The following is a 17959-nucleotide window of genomic DNA, read 5'->3' as shown; positions in this document are numbered from 1 at the left end:
CAATGATGAGACATCCTTTAAAACTCTATAGGATGCAGCCAAAGCAGTACTCAGTGGAAAATTTATATCCCTGAGTTCATATATTAACAAATTAGGGAGGGCAGAGGTCAATGAATTGGACATGCAAATCAAAAAACTTTAAAGCGAACAAATTAAAAGCCTCAAAAAGAAAACCCAATTAGAGATCCTAAAAATTAATGGAAAATTAATAAAATTGAAAGTAATAGAACTATTGAATTAATAAATAAGACTAGAAGGTGGAATTTTGAAAAAACAAACAAAATAGACAAAGTACTGGTCAATCTAATTAAAAAATAGGAAAGAAGAAAAGCAAATTAACACATTCAAAGATGAAAAGGGGGACATCACCTCCAATGAAGAGGAAATTAAGGCAATCATTAAAAATTATTTTGGCAATATATATATGGCAATATATATGGCAATAAACATAGCAATCTAGGCGATATGGACGAATATAGGCAAAAATATAAACTGCCTCGACTAACAGAAGAAATAGAATTTTTAAATAATTCCATATCAGAAAATGAAATCCAACAGGCCATCAAAGTACTCCCTAAGAATAAATCCCCAGGGCCTGATGGATTCACAAGTGAATTCTATCAAACATTCAAAAAACAGCTAATCGCAATACTATACAAACTATTTGACATAATAAGCAAAGAGGGAGTTCTACCAAATTCATTCTACAACACAAACATGGTACTGATCCCAAAGCCAGGCAGGTCAAAAACAGAGAAAGAAAATTCTAGACCAATCTCCCTAATTAATATAGATGCAAAAATCGTAAATAGGATACTAGCAAAAAGACTCCAGCAAGTGATCAGAAGGGTCATCCACCATGATCAAGTAGGATTTATACCAGGGATGCAGGGCTGCTTCAATATTAGGAAAACCATCCACATAATTGACCATATCAACAAACAAACCAACAAAAATCACATGATTATTTCAATAGATGCAGGAAAAGTCTTTGATAAAATACAACACCCATTCCTATTAAAAACACTAGAAAGGGAGTCAAGATTGAGGCTTAGCAAGCAGCAAAAGTTCAGACCTCGTGGAAGACCTTTCCTTACCGATACAGACTGAATACTCCTAGGGCGCCGAAACCCAACCTGAACAACAGGACAGAAGCGGGGAACCCTCCTTCTGGACTCAAATCAAAAGGTACACCCCCGAAAAGCCGGAATCCGAGAATACTCAGGGCTAAGGGAAAGGCAGAGGGTAGATCCCAGGACCCCTCCCCAACAACCCAGAGAGCTGAGCCCGCAGCAACAGCAGCGGGAACCTTGGAGAGGCCAAAGTTGCTGGCTTGGAGGGTCTACCTTGTGAGCAGCGGGGCACTGGGCTCGGAGAATCCAGCTTGGACAGCAGGGAGGAAGCCAGGGAGAGAGAGGGCCACGGCTGGGTCCCTCCATCAGGCTCCAGCCTCACTTTTGCCTCGGGGCATAACCAGATCAATCCAGCCAATTCAATCAAAACTCCTCAGAGTTTAGGGAGGAGGGCAAAGGCACTTGTGGACAGTGGAGATACAGCTAGAGAGAGCTGGAGAGAGCCTGGGGGGCCCAGCCTTCCAGGTGTTTTCAGAGCCTCAGTTGCATACCGCATACAGCCCAACCCACTTGAATTCAATCCAAGCAAAAGCCTCCAGAGGACAGGGAAGCTAACATTTGTCCCCTAGAGACTATACCAAGAGATCTGACAAAGCTCCAAGAGAGGAGACTGACAGCCCCAAAACCAAAACAAAATGAGAGGACCAAGAGCACAGTCAAATACGGGGAGCAAAGAAGGGGTAAACTCGAGAAAACAACAGAAAAAAAGGAAGGAAATTACAATAGACAGCTTCTGCACAGGTAAAGAGCAAAGAGCAAATGAAACAGAGGGGGAGAGAACAGCAAAGGAAAAATCAGAAATCCCAGCTAATTGGATACAGGCTTTGGAAGAACTCAAAATGCAATTCAAAACACAATTAAGAGAGGCTGAAGACAATTGGTAAAAGAACTTAAAAACTAAGATAAGTCATCTAGAAACAGAAAATAGTGTCTTTAAAGCCAAAATCAACCAGCTGGAAAATGAGGCAAAGGAGATGAAAGATGACCTCCAAAGAAAATCCGACCAAAAGGAAAAGGAAGACCAAAAAACTAAGGATGAAATCCAGTCTTTAAGAACCAGAATACAACAATTAGAATCGAGCGACTTCACAAGGCAGCAGGACTCTATAAAACAAAACCAAAAGAATGAAAAAATTGAGGAAAATATGAAGCATCTCATTCACAAAACAGAGGATTTAGAAAATCTTTCAAGGAGAGACAATTTAAGAATTATTGGCCTACCAGAAGACCATGACAAAAGAAAAAGCCTGGACATTATATTACAGGAAATTATTAAAGAAAACTGCCCCGAAATCCTCGAACAAAAGGGAAAAGTGGAGACTGATAGAATCCACAGATCACCTCCTGTACTTAATCCCCAACTGACAACACCCAGGAATGTTATAGCCAAATTCAAGGACTATCAGACCAAAGAAAAGATATTACAAGTTGCCAAGAAGAAGTCATTCAGATACCAAGGAACCACAGTGAGGATAACTCAGCATCTGGCTGCATCCTCACTGAAAAAAAGAAAGGCATGGAATATGATATTCCGGAAAGCAAGGAAACTAGGTCTACAACCAAGAATCAACTACCCAGCAAAAGTGACTATATTCTTACAGGGGAAAGTATGGTCATTCAACAAAATAGAAGAATTCCAAGACTTCGTAAAGAAAAAACCAGACCTGAACAGAAAATTTGATGCCCAAGCAAGAAAATCATCAAAAGGTAATTTTAAAAAAAAAGAGGGGAAAAAAGAAAAACAAAAAAAAATTTTTAAGAGACTCAATAAGTTAAAATGATATGTATCCCTATAAGAAAAGAGGTCATTGGTAACTGTTAAAAACTGTTGTTATTACCTGGGCAGCAAAAGGAAGTATACTTAGAGGGAAGAGCAACAAACTGTATAGGATGAAAGGACAAGACATAAATAGGTATATAGATATATGCATGCATAAATACATATACATGTGTATGTATATATATACATGACTAAAGCTAAAAAAGAAAAGAGGTTATGACTAAAAGAAATGGGAAAAGAAACAAATGGGGGTAAATTTATATGTCATAAAGAAGCTCATGGTGGGAGGGGGGAGAACATCAATACACTGGAAGGGTAAAGACGTCAGAGACAGGAAATACTCAACTTTTACGTGATTTGAAAGTGACTCAAAGAGGGAAAAACAATCCAATCCATTGGGGTCAGAGAATAGATTTGCACCCTATAGGGGAGTAGAAGGGTAACAAACGGTCTGATGGGGAGGGAACCAGTACAAGAGAGGGAGGGAGTGGGGGGGGGTTAATTTTAGAAAGACTGTAAGGAAAATAAGGGGGGGGATAAATAGGGAGGGGGGTAGAAAGGGAAGTAAAATAAGGGTGGGAATAAGGGGGTCTGTTCAAAAGCAAACATTGGTGTAGAAGGAAATAGGGAAAGAAGAAAAGGCAGGAAAAGGAGAAGAAATTAAAATGCTGGGATACACACAGCTAGTAATCATAACTCTGAATGTGAATGGAATGAACTCACCCATAAAACGCAAGCAAATAACAGAGTGGATTAGAGTCCAAAACCCTACCATATGCTGTCTACAAGAAACACATATGAGAAAGGTAGACACACATAGGGTGAAAGTAAGAGGGTGGAGCCAAATCTATTGGGCAGCAACTGACAAAAAGAAGGCAGGAGTCGCAATCATGATATCCGACAAAGCCAAAGTAAAAATAAATCTAGTTAAAAGAGATAGGGAAGGTAATTACATCCTGATAAAAGGCAGTATAGACAATGAGGAAATATCTGTACTAAATATATATGCACCAAATGGCATAGCATCCAAATTTTTAAAGGAGAAACTAGAGGAGCTCAAGGATGAAATAGATAGAAAAATTATACTAATGGGAGATCTGAACCTTCCCCTATCCAAACTAGATAAATCAAACCAAAAAATAAATAAGAAAGAGGTAAGAGAAGTGAATGAAATCTTAGAAAAATTAGAGTTAGTAGACATGTGGAGAAAAATAAATACGGACAAAAAGGAATATACCTTCTTTTCAGCAGCACATGGTACATTCACAAAAATTGACCATGTATTAGGGCATAAAAACATTGCAAACAAGTGCAAAAGAGCAGAAATAATAAATGCAACTTTCTCAGATCACAATGCAATGAAAATAATAATTAGTAAGGGATCATGGAGAGGTAAATCGAAAATTAATTGGAAATTAATATGATTCTCCAAAACCAGTTACTTAAAGAACAAATCATAGAAACAATTAATAACTTTATTGAAGAAAATGACAATGGTGAGACATCCTTTCAAAACCTATGGGATGCAGCCAAAGCAGTACTCAGGGGGAAATTTATAACCTTGAGTTCATATATAAACAAATTAAGAAGGGCAGAGGTCAATGAATTGGACATGCAAATTAAAAAACTAGAAAGCGAACAAATTAAAAATCCTCAGATGAAGACTAAATTAGAGATCCTAAAACTCAAAGGAGAAATTAATAAAATTGAAAGTCAAAGAACTATTGATTTAATAAATAAGACTAGAAGCTGGTACTTTGAAAAAACAAATAAAATAGACAAAGTACTGGTCAGTCTAATTAAAAAAAGGAAAGAAATAAACCAAATTGACAGTATCCAAGATGAAAAAGGAGACCTCACCTCTAATGAAGAGGAAATTAAGGCAATCATTAAAAACTACTATGCACAATTATATGGCAACAAATATGGCAATCTAGGTGATATGGATGAATACTTACAAAAATATAAATTGCCTAGACTAAAAGAGGAAGAAATACATTACCTTAACAACCCCATTTCAGAAAAAGAAATTGAACAAGCCATCAAAGAACTACCTAAGAAAAAATCCCTAGGTCCAGATGGATTCACAAATGAATTCTATCAAACATTCAGAGAACAACGATTCCCAATATTAAACAAACAATTTGACAGAATAGGCCAAGAAGGAGTTCTACCAAATTCATTCTACAACACAAACATGGTACTGATCCCAAAGCCAGGCAGGTCAAAAACAGAGAAAGAAAACTATAGACCAATCCCCCTAATGAATATAGACGCAAAAATCGTAAATAGGATACTAGCAAAAAGACTCCAGCAAGTCATCACAAGGGTTATCCACTATGACCAGGCAGGATTCATACCAGGAATGCAAGGATGGTTCAATATTAGGAAAACCATCCACATAATTGACCATATTAACAAGCAAACTGACAAAAATCACATGATTATCTCAATAGATGCAGAAAAAGCCTTTGATAAAATACAACACCCATTCCTATTGAAAACACTAGAAAGTATAGGAATAGAAGGGCCTTTCCTAAAAATAATAAACAGGATATATCTAAAACCATCAGCAAACATCATCTGCAATGGGGATAAACTAGAAGCCTTTCCAATAAGATCAGGAATAAAACAAGGATGCCCATTATCACCTCTATTATTTAATATTGTACTAGAAACACTAGCAGTAGCCATTAGAGAAGAAAAAGAAATTGAAGGTATTAAAATTGGCAATGAGGAGACCAAGATATCACTCTTTGCAGATGATATGATGGTTTACTTAAGGAATCCTGGAGAATCAACCAAAAAGTTACTCGAAATAATCAACGACTTTAGCAAAGTTGCAGGATACAAAATAAACCCGCATAAGTCATCAGAATTTCTATATATTTCCAACACATCTCAGCAGCAAGAAATAGAAAGAGAAATTCCATTTAAAATCACCCTAGACAATATAAAATACTTAGGAATCTATCTGCCTAAACAAACACAGGAACTATATGAACACAACTATAAAACACTTTCCACACAGCTAAAACTAGATCTAAACAATTGAAAAAACATTGATTGCTCATGGGTAGGATGAGCTAACATAAAAAAATGACAATCCTACCCAAATTAATTTACCTATTTACTGCCATACCCATTGAACTACCAAAAAACTTCCTTACTGTATTAGAAAAAACCATAACTAAGTTCATTTGGAAGAACAAAAGATCAAGGATATCCAGGGAAATCATGAAAAAAAAATGCAAAGGAAGGAGGACTTGCAGTCCCAGATCTCAAACTATACTATAAAGCAGTGGTTATCAAAACAATTTGGTACTGGCTAAGAGACAGAAAGGAAGATCAGTGGAATAGACTTGGCGTAAATGATCTCAGCAAGACAGTTTATGACAAACCCAAAGATCCCAGCTTTTGGGACAAAAATCCATTATTTGATAAAAACTGCTGGGAAAATTGGAAGACAGTGAGGGAGAGACTAGGTTTGGATCAACACCTCACACCCTACACCAAGATAAATTCAGAATGGGTGAATGACTTGAACATAAAGAAGGAAACTATAAATAAATTAGGTGAACACAGAATAGTATACCTGTTAGACCTTTGGGAAGGGAAAGGTTTTAAAACCAAGCAAGACTTAGAAAGAGTCACAAAATGTAAAATAAATAATTTTGACTACATCAAATTAAAAAGTTTTTGTACAAACAAAACCAATGTAACTAAAATCAGAAGGGTAGCAACAAATTGGGAAACAATCTTCATAAAAACCTCTGACAAAGGTTTAATTACTCAAATTTACAAAGAGATAAATCAATTGTACAAAAAACCAAGCCATTCTCCAATTGATAAATGGGCAGGGGATATGAACAGGCAGTTCTCAGCCAAAGAAATCAAACCTATTAATAAGCACATGAAAAAGTGTTCTAAATCTCTTATAATCAGAGAGATGCAAATCAAAACAACTCTGAGGTATCAACTCACACCTAGCAGATTGGCTAACATAACAGCTAGGGAAAGTAATGAATGCTGGAGGGGATGTGGCAAAGTAGGGACACTAATTCATTGCTGGTGGAGTTGTGAATTAATCCAACCATTCTGAAGGGCAATTTGGAACTATGCCCAAAGGGTGATAAACGACTGTCTGCCCTTTGATCCAGGCATAGCACTACTGTGCTTGTACCCCAAAGAGATAATAAGTAAAAAGACTTGTACAAGAATATTCATTGCTGCACTCTTTGTGGTGGCCAAAAAAGTGGAAAATAAGGGGATGGCCTTCAATTGGAGAATGGCTGAACAAATTGTGGTATATGTTGGTGATGGAATACTATTGTGCTAAAAGGAATAATAAAGTGGAGGAATTCCATGGAGACGGGAACAACCTCCAAGAAGTGATGCAGAGCGAAAGGAGCAGAACCAGGAAAACATTGTACACAGAGACTGATACATTGTGGTACAATCGAAGGTAATGGACTTCTCCATTAGTCTCAATGCAATGTTCCTGAACAATCTGCAGGGATCTAAAAAACACTATCCACAAGCAGAGGATAAACTGTGGGAGTAAAAACACCGACGAAAAGTAACTGTTTGACTACAGGGGTGGAGGGGATATGACTGAGGAGAGACTCTAAAAGAACACTCTAATGCAAATACCAACAACATGGAAATGAGTTTGAATCAAGAACACATGTGATACCCAGTGGAATTGTGTGTCGGCTGTGGGAGAGGTGGAGGGAGGAGGGGAGGGAAGAAAAGAAAATGATCTTTGTTTCCAATGAATAATGTTTGGAAATGTTCAAATAAAAATAAAAAAAAAAAGAAGTTTATCTAATACAAAAAAAAAAAACATTTGGAATAATATTTTAAAAGCTAAAAAAATAAAATTGCCAATTTATGCTGTCTTTATTTAACTATGACTATTAAATCTGTCTAGTGATCCAGTTCTCCATTGTGGCTGCAAGTAATAAAAACTGATTTGACTAAGGAAAAAAAAAACACTAGAAAGCATAGGAATAGAAGGGTCATTCCTAAAAATAATAAACAGTATATATCTAAAACCATCAGCTAATATCATCTGCAATGGGGATAAACTAGATTCATTCCCAATAAGATCAGGAGTTAAACAAGGATGTCCACTATCACCTCTATTATTTGACATTGTGAAAGATCAGTCACTCAGAGCTAGAGGGAAGATGGACATTCGGGCATTTGGACATTTCGGGCACTGACTCGGAGGAGAGACTAGAAGACAGACTTGGAGGAGCGACCAGAAGACAGACACCCAGACTTCTTTTAGACTGTCACCATTGGTGAGTGAAAGGCTGACATAGTGGATGTGTTTTTCTCTTCCCTTGGCTGGGGCACAGAAATGCTAACTGGTATAAGAAAAAACCAGAGTTTTTTTTTTTCTCTCTCTCTCATTTCTTAATATCCCTCTATTGTAAATATTGTAAATAAACTACCATAAATTCAATTTACTTTAAATAATTCATTTTGGGATTTAGAAATTAAATCTCTGGCATCCACCTAATAATATATTTTCTGTCTCAACCACAATTAATTTTAACACAGCTCCATGTCAAGGAGTCAGACTGTCATTCCCATATATTTGTGGGATGGTGAAGGCCCATTTCATAAATAGAGTGAAGCCTAGCCATAGCTTCCACTTCAACTGGCTTCTCCTGCCACTAGCTAACAATCCCATGGGCATGTCTATTCTTAGTGCTTAGGCAGGCTTCAGGTCATTCTAGAGGAGGGGTTCTTAACTCTGGGCAGAAGAGCAGTGAGAGATAGGTAATGGGGGTTAAGTGACTTTCCCAGGATCACAAAGCTAAGAAGTGTCTGAGGCCAAATTTGAACCTAAGATCTCCTGTCTCTAGGACTGGTTCTCAATCCACTGATCCACACAGCTGCCTCCCTATAAAAATTTGGAAAAATACCATTCAATATGTTGTTTCCTTTGTAATCCTATGTATTTTATTTTATATATTTAAAAATATCCTGGGCAGGGGGTCTATCCATGAAGGGGAAAAGTTTTTTAAGAACCCTTGCCTTGGAGAATTGCCCCTTCTTAAACATCCCTGGTCAATGTTTCAAAATTTCCACCTGGACCATTTCCAGAAAGAAAAGGGCAGACTTCTGGCCTCTTTACCTGTCCTTACATGGTTCTCTTTGGCAGAATCCCTTTTTGAGTTAGCTTTTTTGCTATGTTTCTATGTGGTTCCAGACTAGATGTAAGATTTTAATGTTGTTTCTCATTGGGCTCCTTCAAACTGGGGAATATGATTCCTTCTTTTTGGATCTTTTCTAGAATATATGTGGAACAGCTGAACTCTTTTATGACTTTTCAATGGCCATCATTAGTAGAAATCACTCCATTGTTTTACTTAGCTATGAAAGCTTAATGCATATAACAAGCTGTCACTTGATTTTGTTGTTGTAAATATTCCTCTTAGAAACTGTTGCTGCTAGTAGTTACTGACTGAATAGAATGGTATAGTATATTCAGAATAACTTAAAAACTCTTTTTGTTAAAGGGCTAATAAGCCTTATACAGAAAGGAATACTTTAATAAAATTAAAGGAGATTTTTGATCAGATATTTGAATGTGCTTATTCATGCCATGGAGCACCTAGGTGACACAAAGAAGAGAATGCTGGATCTGACAATCAGAAAATTTCATCATTATGAGTTCAAATCTAGCCTCAGAAACTTACTATTTCAGTGACCCTAGGCAAGTCACTTACCCATGTTTGTCTCAGTATGCTCATCTGTAAAAATGAGTTAGAGAATAAAATGGCAGACCACTCCAGTATCTTTGTCAAGTAAACTCCAATTCCAGCCACAGTCAAAAACCACTGAACAACAATAACAATCACAACATGTGTATTATATGTTTTGCATATTTGTGTCTAAAATCATTAATTAAAATGAATTTGAGTCCTCACTATATAAAGAATTCTTGGGGTTAGGAATACATAGTAATTGTAAAAACAGCTGAATCCTTACCCTGAAGGAATATACAGTCTAATGGATAAGATGTAACATGTATATAAATAAATATATATAAAAGATAGATATATAAAGTCAATACAAGGTAAATTTCATAAGGAAAGCACTAGCACCTAGGGGTAATAAGCTTCTACAAGAGGAATTTGAGCAGAGTCTTACAGGATGACAATGATTTTTTTTAAAAAAGGTATTTTTGATAATTCACCTGAAATAATTAGATTTTAAAATGTTCATCACCTGAAGGAGAACATACCACTGACAGCATTTAAATATAAATCTTTATGGAATATTCAGCATTTTTCAAATGTAACTATGAAGGTAAGTGAATTACAATATCCTTAAAAGACAACAGATCATGACTATTTGAAAATCTGGCATTTTCACTCATTTTTGTGGAGGCATCCTAGACAAAATACATTTAAACATTTTGATTATAAGAGGAAATATTTTTCAAAGATTAACTTTTAGGATTAGAAACATCCAGATGTTTCCATAAACTCAAGAGTACTTTTACAAGGGTGGGAAGAAAAGGAGAGAGGAAAGGAGAAACAACTGTATCTATGATTTCATTTGCACGAGGAATTTTTAGTGAGGGAGCTCCCTCACCCAATGAAGAAAAGCAACTGATCTACAATTTACAATATTAGAAAGTTGCCAAAGATTTGATTGATCAAGTGCTTTGCCTAGGGTGACTACCCCAAGAGAGATGTCAGAGGTAGGGTTTTCTTCCTACAAGGCAGATTCTCTATCGACTAGGCAATAGCACAACTCTCCATGTTTTTTGATTCAAACCTGTTGCCCTCTCAAATAAACCAAACCCCAAGTACTTGGATATGACATGTGTTTCACAAAATGTACAATATAAAAAAATGATGACATTATAAATGATTAGGATTCAGGGTAGTAGTATCAGAGATAGGAAATAAATCACTTATAATTTGGGAAACAAATCTCACCATTAATCAATGTATGAATTTTCTTGAGCAAAAATTAAAATTGAAATACTACTTACTTTCCTTATAGCCTATTCAGCATATAGGGGAGTATACATATTTTTTTTTCATAAATACACACTCTAAGTATTAAGAAGCCAAGATTTCCAAATTAACTTTCTATGAGATTCTAGAACCAACAAAATGACATAATCCATCTGGTAAAATCTATTATTTGGTTTGGTTTCTTTGCTTTTAAAAAGTGTAACATCAGACATAAGCTTGGTTTATGGAAAGCAACATTTCCTCCACTCATAAAACATCAAATAATGTTATCAAATCACTGATCCAGACCTACATAATACCTTTTGACGAACTATGTTTCCACTGGTGGGAGGGTAGGAGCGCACCTCTGTGTTTGTGTGTGTGTGTATGTGAGAGAGAGAGAGAGAGAGAGAAAGAGAGAGAGAGAGAGAGAAAGTGTCTGTCCAACTTCCATATTTTTCCTGGCTTACTGCTAACTAAATAAAGCCCCAGTTTTTTAGAGCACATTTGTATAGCTGAAAATGAACAGCTACTTCACTATACCTGTCAATGACAACTTTAATGCACATTAATGCAATCCACATTAATGCAATCCACAGTCACTCTCAATAAATATGTAAAAGCCACAGAACGAAAAAAAAAAAGTTTACCCATTCAAAGTTTCAGTGTAGCAGGATCTTTGCCTTGTAAAATAATGCTATTCCAAATAAGCATAATTAAATAAAGTAGTCTCTAAGTATATTCAAAGAAGGATGAAGGGGAAGTGTCTTTCAGCTTCACAGAAATTAAAAACACCATTAAATAAAAAGGCTTTGGAGTACTTACCCAAGCCTTCCTAGCATCTCCAGAGGAGGAACATGAGGTCCACATGTCTCTATCTGTAATGGCTGGTATTCATATAGTGCTTCCTCAAGCTTTTGAATAGGAGCTAATGAAATATGCTGGCCCTGTTGGAAAAAAATAAGAAAATGAATGAGTTTTAAAGTTAGATTTCTAATATCTGTTACTTTAAATAAATTGATAATATTTGGGGAAGAATAAACATCAAATTAATTATCATAGCTATCTTCTCATTCCAACATAACTTCTTTACTTAAAGAATATAACTAACACTTTATTTGTGGCAGAAAATGAAGGACAGAGCCATAACCAAAGACAAATTTATACACAAATCATATAATTTTCTCAGTGTCAGTCACTGAGATTCACCTATAAATATGAGTGAACAAATTATGTTTGTATACAATAATTTCCCAAAAATCCTAAAAAAAAAAAAAGAAAAAAAGATATTTTAATGATTCTGTACAAACTTCCAAAAGGTCCCAAATGTGTGATGTGTGTAGGTTCTGATTGATATTTTATAGGACTAGGAAATAAGAAATTCCATCAAAAACTAAAAAGCACAAATTTCTTTGTAAATTAGTGCTAAGAATTTCCTAGAGCAGTGGTTATCAAACTAAAATAGAAACATATTCTTACATGCTACCAGTTCATTTAGAAAATCACAAACTATTATTATCTGTAATTTTATTACAATTTAATTTATTTTATTAAACATTTCTTAGTTACATTTTAATCAGGTTCTAGGCATAGCAGGAGTTTTGCAGTACCTAGGCTGGGCCATGAATATGGTACCTCTATCCTAAAGCACTGAAAAATATTGGCCAAAGTCAAAGAATGCATTACACCTGAGATGTAATCTCAGGAATACCTGGCTCCAAAAGCAACTTTATCTAATAAGCCACAATTCTTTTTGAGGATTTTTTAAAATAAAGAATTATTGGAAGAAAGGTCTATCAGAATGTGACTAAATTATAGATGAAAAAAAAATTTAATCTCATTGGCAACCATTTAAATATATTTAAACTAATCGCTGCTATGTTTAACTTCAACACCATCCCAGATATTTGGGAACTGTGCAGAGGGGTAGGGGATGTCTGTCTTTCTGTCCATCCTGGTCCAAACCATTTTCTTGGTCCCCCATTAAAGTTAGTTGTGATTTGGGCATTTCCACACTATAAGAGGGTGAAAAAGCTCCCACCCAAATGTGAACCGATCTACTCTGCCCCCACCCCACCTACAGAGCCAGATTCAGAGCCAGTGCACGCCAGAATCAGCGAGTGAGCGAGGGGCACCTCTAGAGCAAGCAAGGGGCACCTCTAGGTCCTCAGGAGGTGACTAAGACTACCAAAGACATACCCCTGAGAGCAGCTACACTGAAACTCCAGCGGGTGGGGGAACCCAGAGCTTGGGTGCTCAGAGCCAGCACGCTCCAGAATCAGCAAGTAAGCGAGGGGCACCCTCTAGAGCGAGCAAGGGGCACCTCTAGGTCCTTGGGAACTAAGACCACCAAAGACCTACCCTTAAGAGCAGCTAGACCAGAAACCCCTAGTGGGCAGGGGAGCACAGACCATGGGAAGTCAGCTCAGAGAAGAGATGCAAACAGCTCCTGGGATTCAAAAGCTTGCCTCAGGCAAAATCCTAGCTCCTTAACTCCATACACAGAGAACCTGCCCAGCTCACTCAGATTTCTGACTAAAAAGGGAAGGAAAAAGCCTCCTAGCGATGGCTAATTGCGCACAGGAGCTCTAAACTCCCTCAAAGAAAAGCAAAAACAAACAAACAAAAAAAACACAGAGACCCTCAAAAATTTTTACAGAGGAAAAACCCAGGCTACAGAGGAATTACAGGAGGAAAGTCAAACAAAGATGAAACCTTCTTAAAAAAATGGAAACTGTCCACAAGCTCTGGAAGAATTTAAATTGGAGCTCATCAAAAAGATGGAAGCCTTCTGGCAAGAAAAGTGGGAAATAGTTCAAAGAGAAAATAACAGTCTAAAGGACAAGAACTCCCAATTGGAGAAACAGCTGGAAGCCATGAAAACCAGGATAGACCAAACCGAAAAAGGAAAACCAGTCTTTAAGGTCAAGAATTAGGCAAATGGAAGCCAATGATCTTGCAAAACAATAAAAATTAATGAAACAAAGTCAAAAGACTGACAAAATAGAAGAAAACATAAACTATCCCACTGACAAGGTGACAGATCAGGAAAAAAGGAAGAAGAGACAATTTGAGAGTCATTGGTCTACCTAAAAAGCCAAAAATAAAAAGAGAAATCTTGACATCATACTACAAGAAATCATCCAAGAAAACTACCCTGATGTTCTTAAACAAGGGGGCAAAATACACATTGAAAGAGTTCATAGAACACCCTCTACACTAAATCCCCAAAAGACAACAGGAATATAACTGCCAAATTCCAGAGCTTTCAAGCTAAGGAGAAAATTCTACAAGAAGCCAAAAAGAAAGGAGCACCCATCAGGATCACACGAGACCTGGCAGCTTCCACACTAAAGGACTGCAAGGCCTAGAACACGATATTCAGAAAGACAATAGAACTGGGTCTTCAACCAAGAATCATCTATCCATCAAAATTGACTATATACTTCGAGGGGAAAGTATAGGCATTCAACAGAATAGAAGATTTCCAAGTATTTATAAAGAAAGGACCAGAACTCAGTGAAAAGTTTGATATCCAAACACAAAAGTCAAGAGAAACAGGAAAAGGTAAATATGAAAGAGAGGGAAAAGGAGAAAAATTTTTCTTTTTATTCAAACTCACTTCATTAAGGGCTACAATTAGATCAAATTATATACATATATATGTATATATATGTGTGTGTATAAATATATTAATATATGGGGAAAATGTTATTCTTAACCCTCAAAAACTGTATTCATTATTATACTAATTAGAAGAATCACTCACAGGAAGAGATTGGGGCATTAAGGGCTATGAGATGATATGCAAAAAAAGAAAAAGGGTTGGGAGGAATCGATGATGGTACCAAGAGATACTTGAAGAAATAAAATAAATAGAATAATCTTTTTCAAAAGAAGATACACATGGGAAGGGGAGGAGAAGAACACTCATAAGAAGGAGAGGAAGAGAGTTATAATAGATAATACTTAAACCTAACTCTCAGTGAAATAAACTCTGAGAGAGAAGAGTATCTAGATCCACTGGGATCTTGAATTCTATCTTATCCAACAAGGTAAGGGTAAAGGGGAAACTAAGGGGGGCAAGGCGAAGGGAGTACCAAAAGGGAGGGAAGGAGAGGGAGTATGGAACTTAACAGACAATAAATAAACAAATAAATAAATGAATGAATGAACGAATAAATAAATAGATACATGAATGAATGAATGAATGAATGAATGAAATACAAGAAGGGAACAAAAAGAGAGGGGACCAGAAAGGAAAGCATATCAAGGGAGGGGATTACGGGGACTGACTAAAAGTAAACCACTGGTTTAAAAGGATATAGCAACAGAAGAAAGGACAGAACTAGGAGAAGATATCAAAATGCTAGGAAATTCACAAGAGACAATCATAACTTTGAATGTGAATGGGATGAACTCACCCATAACACGTAGACGAATAGGAGAATGGATGAGAATCCAGAATCCTACCATATATTGTCTACAAGAAAGACAAATGAGGCGAGTAGATAATCACAAGGTCAGAATTAAAGGGTGGACTTCTAAGAACTATTGGGCCTCAACTGAAAGAAAGAAGGCAGGAGTTGCAATCATGATATCTGACAAAGCCAAATTAAAAATAGGCCTGATTAAAAGGGATAGGGAAGGTAAATACATCCTGATAAAAGGGAGTATAGATAATAAGGAAATATCACTAATCAACATGTATGCACCAAATGGTATAGCACCCAAATTTCTAATGGAGAAACTGGTAGAACTGAAGGAGGAAAAAGACAGTAAAACTATACTAGTGGGACCACTATCAAATTTAGGTGAATCAAATCAAAAAATAAATAAGAAAGAGGTAAAAGAGGTGAATGAAATCTTACAAAAATTAGAGTTAATAGATATATGGAGAAAAATAAATAGGGACAAAAAGGAATATACCTTCTTTTCATCAGTACATGGCACAAAGATTGACCATACACTAAGTCACAGAAACATGGCATACAAATGCAGAAAAGCAGAAATAAAGAATGCAACCTTTTCAGATCACAAGGCAATAAAAATAATGATCAGTACATGGAGAGACAAATCAAAAATTAATTGGAAATTAAATAATATGATTCTCCAAAATCAGTTAATTAGAGAACAAATCATAGAAACAATTAAAATTTTCATTGAAGAAAATGACAATGATGAAACATCCTTTAAAACTCTATAAGATGCAGCCAAAGCAGTACTCGGGGAAAATTTATATCCTTGAGTTCATATATTAACAAATTAGGGAGGGCAGAAGTCAATGAATTGAACATGCAAATCAAAAAACTTTAAAGTGAACAAATTAAAAACCTCCAAAAGAAAACCCAATTAGAGATCCTAAAAATTAATGGAGAAATTAAAAAATTGAAAGTGATAGAACTATTGATCTAATAAATAAGACTAGAAGCTGGAATTTTGAAAAAAACAAACAAAATAGACAAAATACTGGTCAATCTAATTAAAAAATAGGAAAGAAGAAAATCAAATTAACAGTATCATAGTTGAAAAGGGAGAACTCATCTCCAATGAAGAGGAAATTAAGGAAATCATTAAAAACTATTTTGCCCAATTATATGGCAATAAGTATGCCAATCTAAGTGATATGGATAAATATTCACAAAATTATAAATTGCCTAGATTAACAGAAGAATAGAATTTTTAAATAATCCCATATCAGAAAAAGAAATCAAACAGGCCATCAAATAACTCCCTAAGAAAAAATCCCTAGCGTCTGATGGATTCACAAATGAATTCTATCATATACTCAACGAATAACTAATCCCAATATTGTACAAACTATTTGACATAATAAGCAAAAAGGGAGTTCTACCAAAGTCCTTTTATGAAACAAATATGGTATTGATTCCAAAGCCAGGCAGGTCAAAAACGGAGAAAGAAAACTATAGACCAATCTCCGTAATAAACATAGATGCAAAAATCTTTAATAGGATACTAGCAAAAAGACTCCAGCAAGTGATCAGAAGGGTCATTTATTATTATCAGGTAAGATTTATGCCAGGAATGCAAGAATAGTTCATTATCAGGAAAACCATCCCCATAATTGACCACATGAACAAGCAAATGAACAAAAATCACATGATTATCTCAATAGACACAGAAAAAGTCTGACAAAATACAATACCCATTCCTATTGAAAACACTAGAAAGCATAGGAATAGAAGGGTCTTTCCTAAAAATAATAAACAGTACCTATCTAAAACCATCAGCAAACATAATTTGCAATGGGGATAAACTAGATGCATTCCCAACAAGATCAGGAGTGAAACAAGGATGCCCACTATCACCTCTATTATTTAACATCATACTAGAAATACTAGCAATAGCAATTAGAGAAGAAAAATAAATTGAAGGTATTAAAATTGGCAATGAAGAGACCAAGCTATCACTCTTTGCGGATGATATAATGGTCTACTTAAAAAATTCTAGAGAATCAACTAAAAAGCTAGTGGAAATAATCAACAACTTTAGCAAAGTTGCAAGATACAAAATAAACCCATATAAGTCATCAGCATTTCTACATATCTCCAACACAACTCAGCAGCAGGAATTAGAAAGAGAAATTCCACTCCGAATCACCTTAGACAATATAAAATATCTAGGAATCTATCTGCCTAGACAAACACAGGAACTATATGATATGAACACAACTACAAAACACTTTCCACACAACTAAAACTAGATCTGAACAATTAGAAAAACATCAACTGCTCATGGATGAGCTAGCAAAAGAAAAACTACCATCCTACCCAAACTTATCTATGTATTTAGTGCCATACCCATCAAACTTCAAAAAAACATTTTTACTGAATTAGAAAAATCCATAACTACGTTCATTTGGAGGAACAAAGGATCAAGGATATCCAGGAAAATAATGAAAAAAATACAAAAGAAGGTGGCCTTGCAGTACCAGATCTCAGACTATATTAAAAAGCAGAGGTCATCAAAACAATTTGGTACTGGCTAAGAGACAGAAAGAAAGATCAGTGGAATAGACTTGAGGTAAGTGACCTCAG

The 17959-nt window shown here is 35.8% G+C and overlaps 1 protein-coding gene across 3 annotated transcripts in view; it reads right to left on the bottom strand.

Moving 5' to 3' along the window:
- The window catches only part of MNAT1 (MNAT1 component of CDK activating kinase), a 284646-nt gene that overhangs the window by 108084 nt on the left and 158603 nt on the right, over nt 1-17959 (bottom strand). For all 3 annotated transcript variants that reach the window (XM_001377477.4, XM_056810856.1, XM_056810857.1), the window contains exon 7: nt 11727-11848. In XM_001377477.4, the coding sequence (XP_001377514.1) occupies nt 11727-11848 (122 nt within the window). The remainder of the gene's footprint in view (nt 1-11726; nt 11849-17959) is intronic.

This window comes from Monodelphis domestica, chromosome 1 (assembly GCF_027887165.1).
Source record: "Monodelphis domestica isolate mMonDom1 chromosome 1, mMonDom1.pri, whole genome shotgun sequence".
NCBI lineage: Eukaryota > Metazoa > Chordata > Mammalia > Didelphimorphia > Didelphidae > Monodelphis > Monodelphis domestica.
The sequence above is the reverse complement of the archived record's forward strand: the minus strand, read 5'-3'. Positions and strand labels throughout refer to the sequence as shown.